The sequence below is a fragment of the Schistocerca gregaria genome, chromosome 7, assembly GCF_023897955.1.
Source record: "Schistocerca gregaria isolate iqSchGreg1 chromosome 7, iqSchGreg1.2, whole genome shotgun sequence".
In the NCBI taxonomy this organism is placed as follows: Eukaryota; Metazoa; Arthropoda; class Insecta; order Orthoptera; family Acrididae; genus Schistocerca; species Schistocerca gregaria.
The window spans coordinates 88,117,977-88,134,413 of NC_064926.1; the positions used below are offsets into that span (position 1 = coordinate 88,117,977).

The 16,437-nt window shown below is 43.5% G+C and overlaps 1 protein-coding gene across 2 annotated transcripts in view; it reads left to right on the top strand.

Moving 5' to 3' along the window:
• LOC126281584 (aminopeptidase N-like) overlaps window positions 1-16,437 on the top strand; it is a 330,257-nt gene that overhangs the window by 81,178 nt on the left and 232,642 nt on the right. For both annotated transcript variants that reach the window (XM_049980666.1, XM_049980667.1), the window contains exon 6: window positions 15,698-15,878. In XM_049980666.1, coding sequence (XP_049836623.1) covers window positions 15,698-15,878 — 181 coding nt within the window. The remainder of the gene's footprint in view (window positions 1-15,697; window positions 15,879-16,437) is intronic.

Genomic DNA, 16,437 nt, shown 5'->3' on the forward strand with positions numbered 1-16,437 from the left:
ACATTCAGCCCCTGAGCGGAGAAAACCTCCGACCCAGCCAGGAATCGAACCCGGGGCCCTTGGCGTGACAAACTGCCGCGCTGTCCACTCAGCTATCGGGACGGACGTCCCGAATAGAATGGTGCCTTATATCACTATGTCTTGTTCTAGCACTAGTGACATCATTTTTAGCTAGGTTAATGGCTCCTTTATTGTCATTGAAGATCGTTATGGGTTCCATTATTAAATTAGGTTCTATTTCACATATCAATGTTCTTAGCCACAATGCTTTCTGTGTGGTGTAACATAGCGCCATATACTCAGCCTCTACGGTACTCAACGCAACACTTTTTTGTTTTTTGACAGATGAAATGAGGTCCCCCATAAACTTAAAGCAGCATCCAGTAGTGGAGTGCCTATCCCCCAATTCACTCCCCCAGTCTGCGTCGTTGTAGCCTTCTATATTTGCATTAAGTTCTCTATGGTATCTTGATTCGCTGTTTGAAGTTCCTCTTAGGTACTGAAATTTCCTTTTCACAGCTTTCCGGTGCTTCGAGTTTCTGCAATATCTGCACACTGCATTACTGGCAAAAGCAATGTTGGGTTGTAACCTTTGAGACAAATATAACAGACTCTCTACCTCTTCTAAATATGGAACATTCTTATCAAATTCCACATCTGTTTCATTTACATTTGAGCAGTTATGGGTTTACAAACACTCATTTTTTACTTAAAAAAATTTCTGTGTATGATAACTGATTTATTCTCAATTCTTGTCTCTCTTCATCCTTAGTAATCTGCGTACCTAAATAACGTTTATCTTCCCGCAAACCATGCACCTTAAACTTGTTTTGCAGTTCTTTCTTAAAAATTCTGATTTCACTTCCGTTTTCAGCCAGGATAAAGAAGTCGTCCACCCATATTGCCGTTATTATTATCCGTTGTCTTTCCCTTTTATAGCATATACTGGGATCTGACTTGGATTGCTTCATATTCATATTTATTAGAGTTTTATGTAGACATCGATTACAGCAATGTCCACTCAGTTTAAGTCCATAAATACTTTTTCACAAACGCCAAATCTTTCTACTTTCCGATCTCGTTTTCATAGCTTCTCTTGGTGGGAGGACATGTATCTCCTCCTCCAGTTTCCAATTTAAATATGCTGTTTTTACATCCATATGATGAATTGTTAAATTTCGTTTTGCTCCCAGGGATAATAGATACCTGACTTCGTATGAAAAAGTTTCTTTGTAATCTACCCCTTGTTTTTGCGAACATCCTTTTATTACAAGTCGTGCTTTTATCTTGGTGATAAATTTTCGGAGCTCTTCAAAGTGAATACGCACCTTGCCTGTAAAGGCTTCTTATCTGCAGACGTATTTACCCATTCAAAGTTTTCGTTCTGAGATAAAGATTCCAATTCTCTCTCCATCACTTCTTTCCATTCTTGAGAGCTCGGACAGCTCATTGTTTCTTCTGCTGTTGCTGGCTCATCATTAAAAGGCTGGGCTGTATACATTTCAAAATTCGGATTTTCTTTCGGTCTCGGTACGCGAGAAGAACGCCTTACGTTGTTCTTTTCATTTTGTTCGTCCTCAAACTCATTGTCATCATAAATGTCTCCATTTGCCTTTGACTATCCTCTTCCTGTTCTTCACTTCTCTTTCTTCACATAAGGTTTCATTCTTGGAATTAGGTGCAGTTAACTCAGTAGTCTTGCCCTCTTCAGAGTCCTTTCTATTTTCAAAGAATATTACATCTCTGCTTGTAACTATCGTTTTATTCAATGGACTCATTAATCGGTAGCCCTTTGAATTCTCACAAAAGCCTACAAAAATAACTTTTCAGCTTTCGGGTCCCACTTTTCCTCTTAGCTGTTCTGGAATGGGCGCCCATTGCATCACACCCAAGAACCTTTATAATGCTTAGATCAGGTTTCCTTCCTGCCCATATGTCATAGGGGGTTTTATTCCTTAATACTTTCGTAGGTGATCTATTGTTCAAATATATGCCTCTGACCAAAAATCTTTTGATAATCCAGCATCAGTTATCATGCTCCTTGCTTTTTCGACAATGGTCCAATTAACCCTCTCAGCAACCCCATTTTGGGATGGTCTGTACCTTATGGTAGTTTGTTGCCTGATTCCCATTTTTGCCAGAAGTGTCTTCAATTTCTGGTTAATATATTCTCTCCCGTTATCAGACCTAATGATGTTTGGAACCAAGAAAATAAACATGAGCATATCGTGAATAATCATCAATAAACGTAAGAAAATAATGGCTCCCACCTATGGCTTCACACTCCATCAGGCCACATACATCCGTATGGATTAACTGTGAGACCTCTGTAGATTTACTTTTGCTAGTCTTAAAAGGTAGCCTCGCTTGTTTTCCTTTTATGCATATCTCACAAGGGTCCTTTGTTACACTATAATTCTGTGTTCCCTTTACCATATCTCTAGTTAGGTGTCCAAGTCTGCAGTGTCATAAAAAACCTTCCGATGAGTATACTGAATGACTAACATTTCTATGTTTACTGTCAAAGTTATCCAATTTAAAAATACCCCTTTCGTTACTTGCTGTAGTTATAACTTCACCATTTTCGTTGATTACCCTTGCTCCGTGCATGTCAAATATTACTGTATTTCCCTTCTTGACCATTTCCCCTACAGAATGTAGGTTAGTCGCAACATTTTTTATGTAATGAACATCATGTGCTGTAACCGTATCAGGTTCACCATTTACACTTACACGTAGGTCTAGTTTTCCAGCCACATGACACTAGAGGTCGCTGCCACTAACAGTAGATATTCCCATATGAGTCTTATCTTTAACATCATAAAGAAGAGATTTGTCTTTAACAATATGTATAGATGCACCTGAGTCTAAAATCCAACCTAGCTGACGATTACCCACATCTCCAAAAGAATAAAAACATGAGAGTGCCTTACCTTTTTTATTGTTAACTCTCTCGGCTATCAGCAACATACCTTTTTTGCTGCTTGTCTGATCTTGGGTTTACTTTTTCTCTGCACTGAGATGTAAGATGCCCCTTCTGACATCTATAGCATCTCACTGATTTCTTCCTTTTGCTTTTTGAATAAAGAGCACATGCAGTTTCTTTCTCCAATACATTACAGCTCGAAGTACTCTTTGCATCCGGTAGGATTTTCACTTTAACACTGTCACCTGTGATCGGTATGACTGAGAATTCCAGCCCCATAATCATAGGCGCATAGCTTTCGGGCAGTGCTGCCAACAGTAGTGTCCCTATCATTTCGTCAGCGATCTCAATTCCAATGTTTCTCAGTCGGTTCGATGTGGCTGTTATTTTGTTGACGTATTTGTCTACACTCTTGCATTTGTCCAGGTGAGTGGTAATTAACTCAAGTAATAATCCTACTTTCCTTGTAAGACCTCCATCCTCAAATGCACTTTGTAATTTGTCCCAGACTTCTTTCGCCGTTGGAGCATTTTCATCGTGAACATAATCCACTGGGTCAACGAGTAATATCAACTTTGATTTTGCTTTCCTATCCTTACTCGAATAATGCTGATCAATGGATTTCATTGTCCCATACACCACATCCCATAGGCCGCCTAAACGGAAACGCTTCTACTGCAGATATTCATGTTGCATAGTTTTCGCGACACATAAGTCTTTCAATCTGCATAATTTGTGCGACGCTCATTTTAACGGTAACTTTGATCTTTCTTGACGAAAAGAATAATACCGAAGAATAATACAAAAGAATTGCATTCGTCTTGTAAGGATAACTCGTACTTCACGCAAGTGCACTACTTGGAACTTTTCCAATACTTTCTCACTATTATATTATGTATTTCAAATGCATCGCTGGGCCCATAAGCTATAAGTCGACACAGTTGAATAAGTAATAGTGAGTAAAACATATTTAGTGCCAGTAACTATAGTTGCACTTCCGGGTAAAATACTTCGAGCACAACAACCAAGGAAGATTTAATGACATACGTAAATCTCAGAGTGTACAATAACACCGGAGAGGTCTATTATATTCCACACGATGCACTTTGCACACAATTCCAACAGGCACTGTACACAGCAACATCAATTACTGCACTAATTTTCGTGTTCGATTAACTCAGTAAGTTTGTCAGAAATTGCTCTTCACATGTAGGAGCAGGATCTGTAACACTGTTATTGGAATTTTCTGTAACTTTTACACGTGAAATTCGACATTTCCCCACTTTTTTTAAATACTCGTTCACTGTTACGGCCGATTTCGAGCAAAACAGGTTGATATATGCAAAAGTAACAAGTAAAGTAAGTATTTAGCACGCACTGTTTTTTTTTTTTTTAAAAAAACACGTTGTAAACAAAGGAACAAGCAAAGATAATCTTTCTCACAGCCTTCTAGACTCATCTGCAGTTCGTTTCGATTGTGTGAACGAAAAATTAACGCACTAAAATTTATAGCATAGAGAAGGCGTGGGTCACAGCATAGGAAAACGGGGAGTGGCAGTTTCAGACGCCCAAAGAAACGTTTTTAAATCATATATCTAGTTATAATTCGATTATGAAACTTGGCGAAGCTATTCTTAAAGAATCAATCTAATAAATTACGCAACAAAAATTCGAGTTTTTTTTTCTTTAGAAATTTTGCCCTACAACTTCTCTTAAAAATATCGGATGTTACTTTTGTAAATCACTTCTTCTGTCTTGTATTGAAAAGCGAACTTCAGTGACTGATTTTCATGCTGTGTTTAGATGTTAGACACGAATCTTTCCCACTTGCCTGATCAGATACCAGTTGACATCTGGGCTGATGCCAGACACGTTCTGTCGGGGACGGATCTGGGGATTTGCCTGGGCACAGTACAACGTTAACATCACGCGTATCGTTCAGATATAGGAGCCGTGTGTGGACGGGCGTTCTCCTGTTGAAATAGCAGCACAAGAGCGCGCAGGATGTGCCGTCAGGGTTCCTTCCTACTGCCACCTCAAGTCATACCCAGTAGTTCGCTACGAGTAACACCGCTCTGTTACTCAAAAATATTGGAATGCTGGGACGTCTCCCCGAGTCACCGCCATCCCGGCTCATGACGGTCGTCCGGTGAAGTGCGGAACCGCGGCGTTTAATCGCTGAACACTGTGTGACAAAATTCGTCAACAGTGCACGCTTCACTGTAGAGGCACCACTCGAAATGCGGCCGTTTGTGTTGTAGTGATGCCCGCGAGACAGTAATTCCCAAGTACGGCTGCTCATAATCTCCAGTGAGTGGTCCGGCATAACACAGACGGCAGACGTGGACGTGGAGGGGTTGCAGAATACTCGCTCGCTCGTAGTGGTCAGATGCTCTCGACTGAAGCGTCACCGACAAGTATGACAGCCCTTAGCTTTTTGTGCGAACGATGTCTTGAAAATGAAATGTTAAACCTCGGCTTTCGCTTTACTGTCTTTGGTCACCAAGGAACTGGATGGAAGACTTGCACCGCTTGACTAGTTTACGTAGGACTCCAGAATGTTGTCGGGTTATCGGCCAGATCGTTTGCTTCGCGCGTAGATCTTCTTACAGTCGCGCGAATGTCTACTACAGTTTGCCCGTCGTTATTGTCGCGCATTATTTTAAATCGGAAGAACAACAGGCTCTGCTTGCCCAACATTTCCCAATAGTCGATTTTAAACTGCAGCGGGCATTTTCCGACACTAATCCGCGTGCTAGGCACATAACTTATGCAGAACATGATTTACAATTCGCCTGCGAGTCTGCTGTCTCGAAGCACGGTGTCGCCGGCATACGGCCCACGAAAGCTTGCGATCTCAGCCCAACTGCCATCGACAGTCATTGCGCTGCAACTAACAGTCTGTGTGATTTGTCAGTATGATGTTCCCGTGTCCGTCATGCGAACTATTCAACCTTTCTAAATCTGTGGAACATGGTGATGAGCTACGTGTGCACATCCTGTGTTACGATATCCACATGAAAAGTTCGAGTAACAGTTTTTCTTGTTTAGGACCAGGGCCACTGAGTGGAACCTTGGTGAAGAGTGACACCACATCAAAACGAACTAATATGTCCTACGGTTCATTCAAGTGTTGCAACAGCCGAATCGGATTTTTCCTCCCGATGTCGCAGAACTGTTTAAATAATGCCTCACAACCACGTATTTCAAATGGAACGAAGAGTTCTGTGAACATAAGAATGCTGTCGCTATGTGGATCCCCTCAAGACCGGTTATAGCGAACTTCTTTATGGAAAAGTTCGAGGGGCAGCCATTGTTAACTGCGAACGAGAAACCGAATATCATGGCAGGGAGGAACTGGATCGTTTTCACAAACATCTGAACGGGATCTGTTGTGGTTGGCGGTGACACCACAGGATCAATCCGAAGATTCAGTTTACCGTGAAGGAGGAGCCAGGCGGAAGATTATATTTTCTTGGTGTGCTGGTTTTGAAGAAAGAAGATGGTAGCTTGGGTCACACGGTTTACCGAAAACCCATGCACGCAGATCGTTACCTATACCGGTATTCGAACCATGACCCACAACAAAAGTAGGCAACACGAAAACTTTGGCGGATAGAGCCAGGAAAATCTGCGAACCAGAGCTGCTTGACGCAGAATTAAAACATCACACCAACGCCTTACTCGAGAAAGGTTATTATTTCGCCGAGGTGATAAGAGCGTTAAGACCACAGCGTAGAAATCGTAGCGATGCTCAAGCTCCGGTAAAATCGAAAGTTTTCGTGCCATCCATTAAGGAAATGACTGACCGCATAGGAAAAATTGGAAAAAGCGGAACACGGCAGTAACCTACATACCTATACGGCAGTAAAAGATGACCTAAAATCGGCCAAGGATGCTCGCCAACCACTGGAAAAAGCTGTAATTAATATGACTGCATGTATTTGTGGGGAGGTGTACGTGGGTACTACAAAAAAAAACTGTCAAAAAAAACGGCTCTAAGCACTATGGGACTTAACATCTGCGGTCATCAATCCCCTAGACTTAGAACTACTTAAACCTAAGGACATCGCACACATCCATGCCCGAGGCGGGAATCGAACCTGCGACCGTAGCAGCAGCGCGGTTCCAGATTGAAGTGCCTGGAACAGCTCGTCCACAGCGGCCGGCACTCGAAAAGCACAAGGGAAATTGCAGAAGAGGGGAGGCTGATACTTCAGATGTTGCGGAACATGCCTTACAGCCAGGAAACCAGCACATTCATTTTGGTAGGACTCAAGTACTCAAAAAATTTTCATATGTGTGTGAAATCATATGAGGCTTAACTACTAAGGTCATCAGTCCCTAAGCTTACACACTACTTAACCTAAATTGTCCAAAGGACAAACACACACACCCATGCCCGAGGGAGGACTGGAACCTCCGCCGGGACCAGCCGCACAGTCCGTGACTTCTTCGCCTGAGACCGCTCGGCTAATTCCGCGCGGCGGACTGAAGTATTGGCAGACACAAGCGGATACCGCGAAAGGCTATACAGAGAGGCCATAGGGATTGTAAAACACCCGACTACGAAGGAGGAGGGCGTGAAATTGAATGAAATTAGGATCCCGGTGCTGAAGAAGCTGTGTACCAGTGTTCCACCATGGGATGACAGCAACAGCGGACGACGACAGTCGACAACGGCCGGTTACGCTCGCGTATTCAAAGCACGTCACGACGCGCCACTTCGCGGAAGCGGAATATTGTTCTAGTCAGTGGCGACCAAGGAAATTCGGCAAATCTACAAACCCTCTTGAAAATGTCCTCCGCAGGTGGTGACGAAACGTCGGGTTTTAAGGTGAAGTCCATTCGACCACGCCGTAATAGCCCGAAACATTTTCTTAATTGCAACAATTCCGGCCGTGAAAGTTTACAAATGTTACACCTTATTAAAACAGTGACACTTACAAGACACTTCACTAACAACGTAATATGAACGCCACATCAATCTAGACGTAATTGACAACAGCAATGAAGGCCGAAACTCTGTCGTGAATAAAGATTACTTATTACAAGTAGCTATGTGCTGCATCTGTTCTACTACTCTTGCCTTTACCAGTTCAATATGACATTACACATTCCTTGTCGAGCCATTCATCGCCCCTAGTGTTGGCTTCTTTCTTCTCTGAAAATAAACTTTCATAATGATGAAATTTTTATCAACACATCCCACTGGCATGTAAATAGCGGAATATCGCTTTGAAAGCGCCCCCTGCAAAATATTCACAGAACACCAGAACAGCATGTAGTGGGCGCGTTGGCATCACCGCCCAATTGATGAAGCCTACTACTCACCCGCTACTGTCTACTGTAAGAGCTACCTTCAACCGCTCTTCAAATAAAATGGTTTTTCGCTGAGGTCTGGAAACAGCGAAAAGTTAAGCCACTACATAGAAAGGACGTTGCCATAGAGACCTCTGATTATCGTCCTATTTGCATTCTCCATGCACTGTGCAAGACCGTAGAATATATAGTCCACGACAAGCTAAAAAATTATTTAATTACAAACAACGCACTATTCGAATACCTAGCAGGCTTCCAGAAATATGGCAGCAAAAATTCTGCCTTAATAAAGCTAACACAGTACCTTGGTGCTTGCGATGGATGCACATGAGGCGACTATCTTGTGTTCCTTACACTTCAGCAAACCCTTTGACACTGTCCGCCGTGGGGTGGTGGGTCTACCCATTAAGCCGCGCGGGATTAGCCGAGCGGTCTTGGGCGCTGCAATCACGGATTGTGCGGCTGCCCCGGCGGAGGTTAGGGTTCTACCTCGAGCACGAGTAATTCTGTCCTTAGGATAATTTAGGTTAAGTAGTGTGTAAGCTTAGGGACTGATGACCTTAGCAGTTAAGTCCCATAAGATTTCACACACATTTGAACTTTTTTTTTCTTGTAAAGAAGTGTCCGCCATAGTCTCTCGTAATCAACACGAAACGCGCCACGCGGACTTTATGTACGACGTGGAATATTCGCACGCGAATATCTCCTAAAATAAAACACTTACAAAGCTGAAAAGTTCACAAAATACTCAATACTGTAGTCGCTTTTCATCAACGACACGAGAACTGGTCAAATGCGCGAATTTCTTCATTTTGATACACATTTGATCAGAGGGGTTTAAAGTAGGTGTTTACCAGAAGACGGCTCCCGAGCGACTGATAGATCTGAGGCTCAAAGCCCTTTTCCTATTGGCTGGTATGTTCAGCAGCCGATCATATGATCTCGAGCACTTCTATACTCGCAGAATTTTTAATGTCAGCCAATCAGTTTAATACAAGTAATTTACACTAGAAATCTCGTAATTCCAAAACTAAATAAAATCGAATGAAAACAAACAGCGATTTATTTCCACAAAATAAAGTAATAATAAATTTAATACTCATCACCCCTTCTGGCTGCCCTTTACAAAATCTCACTCGAACATACGTCACAAATTCCTCTGTTGCACAACAACTTTCTCTCGCATAGCTTTACATAGTTTTAAATAAAATATCACATTCTCACTTTACATATGTCCTCCATTCACTGTCCGAGTCACTCCAAATCACTCACGCAACCAAAACACGATGAAGTAATAACATTCCAAAGTACTTTTAATTACGTCAGAACTCTGTGGTAATGATAATAAAGAAAATTCCACAAAATTATATTACATTACCTATTCTCTTGTTCGTAGTTTCAGTTGTTAACATAGATGAATATACGTGTTACGCATAGAATTTGGTATATTAGGTACGAAAAAGATCGAGTAATGTTTGATAGCACTTCTTCAGATTCGTACAGAGTATGTGTACGTACTGCACGCGGCGTTAAGCAAGTACAACAGCTCGCTCCACCCAGTAGCCAGCGTGAGCTGTGCCAACGTGAGAACCAAACATCTCTTCTCTCTACTCCACGGCAAGCTACGATTTCAGTGCGAGAAGACAATTCGTAATAATTTGCTACGTTACACGTTGACTCCGACATTTTACTAGCCAAACTTAGCAGCCTAAATCTCTTGCGAAGTGCAGTGCATTGGTTTCGCTCATTCCTGTTGTGTGCCACACCATGAAGTCTCAGTGTAGACGTGTAGTATAAGGCGTTGCCCAGGGTTCGGTAACGGTTAATATACTATCTTTATTGTACGTAAATGATGACTCAACAGTTTTGCCATACTGCTGCAAAGACCACATGTACACTCATGACCAAAGCGCAAAACGATAAACCTGAAGACAGCAATCGGGAGTCTTAGTACCGACCTGTATGCAGTATCAAAATGGGCGCTGGATATAGAGTTAAAGCGGAGCCTACCCAAAACCCAAGTGGTACTTGATGAGGAAGATAGGCTCATCAGCGCGAAACATCGAGACTCCCTATCATCTTTAACTCTAAATGGGTCAAATATCAACTTCTCTCCTTCAGCAAAGTGTCTAGCAGTAATAACAGATGCATCTCTAAATTGGACTGAGCACGTAACTGTAATGTGCAAGAAGACGTTGGCATCTCCCCATGCGCTACCAAAACATAAAAAGCTCTTCCATTTTTGACCTGAAAAATTATTGATGAGAGCGACGATATTCAATAAGTCCTGTCTCAGGAAAGCTAATGGCGTCTGTAACTGATTATGAATGCCTGTGTTCGTTGTATCTGTGATGTTCGACTCTTTGATCATACAGGGTGACAATTATTGTACTGTATGTAATAAAATCGTTATAACTTCTGACCGGTTTGCGTTAGGACGTTCAAACTGCACGATTGGCCGCGGGGCACGATGGGAATTAATATCCGCGACGAAGCCCACTTTCATTTGGGTGGGTGCGGCAACAAGCAAAATTGACACATTTGGGGAACTGAGAATCCGCATTCCGCTATCGAGAAATTTCTTCATCCTCAGTGGGTGACTGTGTGGTGTGAAATATCTTGTAGCAGAGTAATCGTTGCGATATTGCTCGATGGCACAGTGAATACCGAACGGTACGGAAGATTATTTCATCCCTTTCATCCCTTTTATCCAAAGTGACCCTGATTTCGACAATATGTAGTTCATGCAAGACGAAGTTCGACGCAATCGAAGCAGGAGAGTGTTTGATGACCCGGAGGAACACTTTGCATTCTGGCTCTGGGGTACCCAGAGGCCACTGGCATGGACCTCAATTGGCCACCATATTCTCCGGATCTGAACAGATGCAACTCTTTTTGGGAGACTATGCTAAAGACAAGGTGTACAGCAATAACACCGAGACAATTGCTGAGCTGAAAACAGCCATTCAGGAGCTCATCGACAGAATCGATGTTCTGACACATCAGCGGGTCATACAGAATTGTAATATGACGAACATGTCATAACCTAAATCCGAATCTCTGTAGTGACGTTTACGTGTTGGTTAAAATGTGTGCAAGCCGTTTTTATGATACAGTTCGATAATTGCCACCTTGTATTTTGCCATCATATGCACAGCTGTACTCTGTGTACAGACTAGCGCAGAGATTTCCGCACTCTCTGTCTTCTCTACTCCCTTATCAACATATACTCTTATCAACGTATACTCTTCTCCGCATTTCTCCTCGCCCTTAACGCCCTTGTCTGAACGCCTTAACAAAACCACCCGTTTCCATCAGAGCAAAATCCTTTCTGCCCCACTCCATCGTTCAGCCAGTTTCTCGACGTCGTTCTCAGTATCAGGAAACCGACCCGCGTTATATTATAGAATTGAATAACATCTCCAGCTTCAGAAGACAGTTAATGACTTACCTCCTAAGCAAAAATAATGATTGCCCTTGTCCCTGTACACAGTCGTTGCCCTCCTACTACTTTCTTTCCAACCTGATGTTCATCAGTGCCCTGTATTCTTAGCCGATGCAGTGTTATGAATTTTCCTTTCCCCAGAACTCCCCACATCAGAAAACATCTATCTTCTACACCTATAAAGTTTTTTTGTTTTGCCATTATTGTTACTATTATTACCATTATCATTAGTAGTGTAAGCAGCTGCAGTAGTACATGTACTGCCCGTACTAACTTTATAAGTTCATAGTATCATTTATACACACTGCCGCTTCAGACACTCGAATAATTGTAATACTTTTTTTTTCAAGCTAAGCTTCAGTCATCAACTGCAACTAAATTTTACTATGCGGTACCGGTTCCGACAAATTAATTTGTCAGCTTCAGAAGTCTGCGCAATAAGGGATATTACAAATCTTTAGACCTTGGATATAAAATGTACAAAAGCATAGTACTTCTATGAAGAAGATATTGATGTCTGATCAAACACGTTTCTGTGATATACCTTTTATACTTCACATAGATGTGTAGCTAAGATCTAAAGATTTACAATGAACCAATTTTGTAGGCTTATAAAGATGATAATTAATTTGTCGAAACTGGTAAATCTTAATAAGATTGATTCGAATTGCTAACTGAAAATATCCAGAAAAAACAATACTACAGTTGCTGAAAATTACAGCCATGAATAAGATAATTTTAATACTATTTGTCATATTATAATTGCTATTTTTTAGGAAACTGTGATATAAAAAACGTGCTGTGTATGTCAAACCTTGGACCAATGTAGCATAGGGCCTGATGGCCCTAATCACATCAGGTTAAATAAATACTATGCGGGACCTTCAATTACTAAGCACTCCGTCTTCAGGCCACAAGTGGCCCATCGGGACCATCCGATCGCCGTATCATCCTCAGTGGAGGATGCGGATAGGAGGGGCGTATGGTCTACACACAGCTCTCCCGGTCGTTATGATGGTTTTCTTTGACCGGAGCCGCTACTGTTCGGTCGAGTAGCTCCTCAATTGACATCACAAGGCTGAGTGCACCTCTAAAAATGGCAACAGCGCATGGTGGCTGCATGGTCGGTCACCCATCCAAGTGCCGACCATGCCTTCGGTGATCTCGCGGGAACTAGTGTATCCACTGCGGCAAGGCCGTTGCCTCAATTAGTAAGGCAACACTTTTTCTGAATGGAGCTTGGTTTTATTCAGGATTGCTGAACACCATACTATTCCCCACTCGTTTCGCTACAAAAGCATGTTTTCGAACATAATGTCCATTCAATGCGATGGTCTTACGCTTCCTTGCTAGGAGGGCCTCTGTGTCCACGTGATGCCACTCTACACATCGACATCAGACACAACGTCTTGCCGCATCATTAACCTCCCCATCATCCTTGTACTGCTTCCTGTGGAGCGCATCCTTCGTTTAGCCTGAGATGGATGTCGGAGGGTGCGAGAAGTTTTGTCAGCACTACCAACTGCGGCGTCTACTTGTGGACCGAGGAGTTTGATCGTGACCCACCAGTCACCTCGAATGAGAGTGTCCGCACGTTCCAACACTGCAGGCGTTGCACCTGTTTGCGGCCAGCCAGCACGCGGAAGCTCGGACAGGTTTTGCGCGACGTTGTTGCAATCATTGTCCAACGACACATTGTTCTTTTGTTCACCGCCAGGTGTCCGCAGACATTCTGCACGCACGTATGAGTATCTGCGATGCTCCGGTTTTCCGCCAAAAGAAACTCAATGACAGCTTTCTGCTTGGAACACACTTCCGTTACTGACGCGATTTTGAAGGTTTCACACGCTGCCACCTATCGGAATTTCATAAAACTATAGGTGTTGAAACGCGAGTATTGCGCAATGTCTCGTAACAAATTCCGTATTTTTTTTTTTCAACCAAATCTGGCCTAGAAACAAATGTGTTGCATTACTTATTGAATGCGCCTCGTACTTTTTGTCACTATTGTACCGGGTGGTTATAATGAAACTTTCCCAATTTAACGCGTTATAACACGGAAACTAATTACCGTACGAGTACCAAACTTGGTAGCATTAATGTCCAGAGCATGGGGTGCATGAATTCTATGCCTCGCAACGCCACCGTCCAGTTCCAGTTATGGGCACCAGGTGCCGTGATCAGTCATCGTGATTCATAGTGTCACATATTTGGCTGGTCGCAGAGCACTTGTTGACATATCAACATAAGCGCGGACAAAAGGAGCAGGTTATTATTGCTGAAGTTCTATTATCAAAACAACAGTAATGCTGCAACTGCACTTCGAGAATATTGCAGCTGAAAGGATGACGGATGGGTCCTCTTTCTCCACGTGCTGTGCGGAGCACGATGAAGTAGTTCGAATCGACTGGAGAACTGGGCGTCGCTCCAGGAAGAGGCAGACGACCAGTTTCACCACAGGTGGTTGATGTCATCGCTGTTGCTATGCCAGACAATACTGCGAGAGATTCCCAGTTGTCAGGAAGTGCGCGTGCTGTGTCACGACAGTTGAACATCCCGTAGTCCACTGTACGGAAGTTGCTTCGAACCATTCTCAAGTGGTAACCGTACAAGATCCATATTGTACCGCAGCTTGCAGCAAAGGACGCATAACGACGTGTTGACTTTTCTCTTTACTTTCTCTCAAGGACTGAAGTTCATGAGGGTTCAAACTGGCTCTGAACACTATGCGACTTAACTTCTGAGGTCATCAGTCGCCTAGAACTTAGATCTAATTAAACTTAAGCAACCTAAGGACATAACACACATCCATGCCCGAGGCAGGATTCGAACCTGCGACCGTAGCGATCACGCGGTTCCAGACTGAAGCGCCTAGAACCGCACGGCCACACCGGCCGGCAGTTGATGAGGGCTGGCCCTGGACCATCCCATGGACGGACAAGGCTCATTTTTCTCTGACGGATGAGGTGAACACACAGAATTGCCGAGTGTGCGGATCTTCACCTCCATTCACTGTGCATTTATGGTGAACGTGTCACCGTACAGTGTGGCTTCACGGCTACGTTCATCATTGGCCCATTCTTTCTTGAACAGGTTGGAGCTCGAGGACCAAAGGCGTGCAGTATGACTGGTCAGCGTTACCCCGATATGCCTCGCCACGAGAGAGACGCATTGAGCTCAACAGTTTTCGTGCAAGATAGGGCCCCACCGCACGTCGCTCGTGAAGTTCACCTGCTTCTCCGAAACACATTTGGAAGCGATCGAATTATCAGCCGATCGCTTCCAAATGCTTCCCCGGCACGAGCCGGCCGTTGTGACCGAGTGGTTCTAGGCGCTTCAGTCTAGACCCGAGCGACCGCTAGGGTCGCACGTTCGAATTCTGCCTCGGGGATGGATGTGTGTGATGTCCTTAGGTTAGGTTTAAGTTCTATTGGACTGATGACCTCAGATGTTAAGTCCCATAGTGCTCAGAGCCAGAACCATTATCTTCCCTGGAGCCATCACCTGGTCTCACTCCCTGCGATTTCGAGTTGTAGGACTACCTGAAGGACAGAGATTATCAGGGGAACATTAACACAAATGCTGATCTGAAGCGCAGCATACACTGATGCTCGCCATACTGAGCCTCTTTTGTTGCAGTAATGGTACCAGAATGTAATGGTATGACGCACTGTAGCAGCACATTAAAAGTCTTTCAACTGAACAGCACATTAAAAGTCTTTCAACTGAACTGATTCTGCATTATTTCTCTTTCTCATGTCCTTGACATTAAGGCTACTAAGTTTGCTACTCGCACAATAACGTGTTATATATGGAAAGTTTAACTACAACCACCCGGTAGAAAACACTGCGAAAATCCGATGAAGTGTTGCACAGACGTGCTGAGCACTGCCTCTAGTACGACCATCGCTCGCGGCAGGCCACTGTTTTTCAGTTTTTCAATCCTTGTTAGACAGAGAAATTTTAATTGGCTGGTGCTGACCACACGGTTTCCTCCGCCGCAGGGAGCGGGCGTTGCTGGCGGACGAGGGGGAGAGCTCGGTTGCGGCGCAGCGCTACGCCGTCACCACGATGGCGCACGAGCTGGCGCATCAGTGGTTCGGCGACCTCGTCACGCCGGACTTCTGGAACGTGCTGTGGCTCAAGGAGGGCTTCGCCACCTACTGGGCCTACCACACCGACCTGGTGAGCACGCCGTCTCTGTACCCACAGGCAGTGCACGTTTCGTTTAGCTATTGCTACATCTACACCGATACTCCGCAAATCACACTTAAGTGCCTGGAAGAGGGTTCATCGAACCACCTTCACAATAACTATCATTCCAATCTCGAACAGCGCGCGGAAGAAACGAACACCTATATGTTTCCGTGCGAGCTCTAATTTCCATTTTATTATGACGGTCGTTTCTTCCTATGTAGGTAGGCGTCAACAAAATAATTATCCCACACAGTCACCGTTCACAAAAGTAGCCATTATGGCAGAAAATAATTATGATTCGACCAGCCAAGTGGTAAGTGTTTCGTACATACAGAAACATTAGATTATAGTTACTTAAAACATGTCTTGATACAAAATTCAACAAAACCTGTCTATACGAAAACATAGTACCTAAATATGTGAACATTAAGACTAACTGTAAATCTATCTCAGCACAACTTGCTAAAGCTAGAGCGCATATGTGGAATTAATGTTACTAGCACATCTAGCACAGATCCCATTACTCCATGATATCCTTGAAAATATA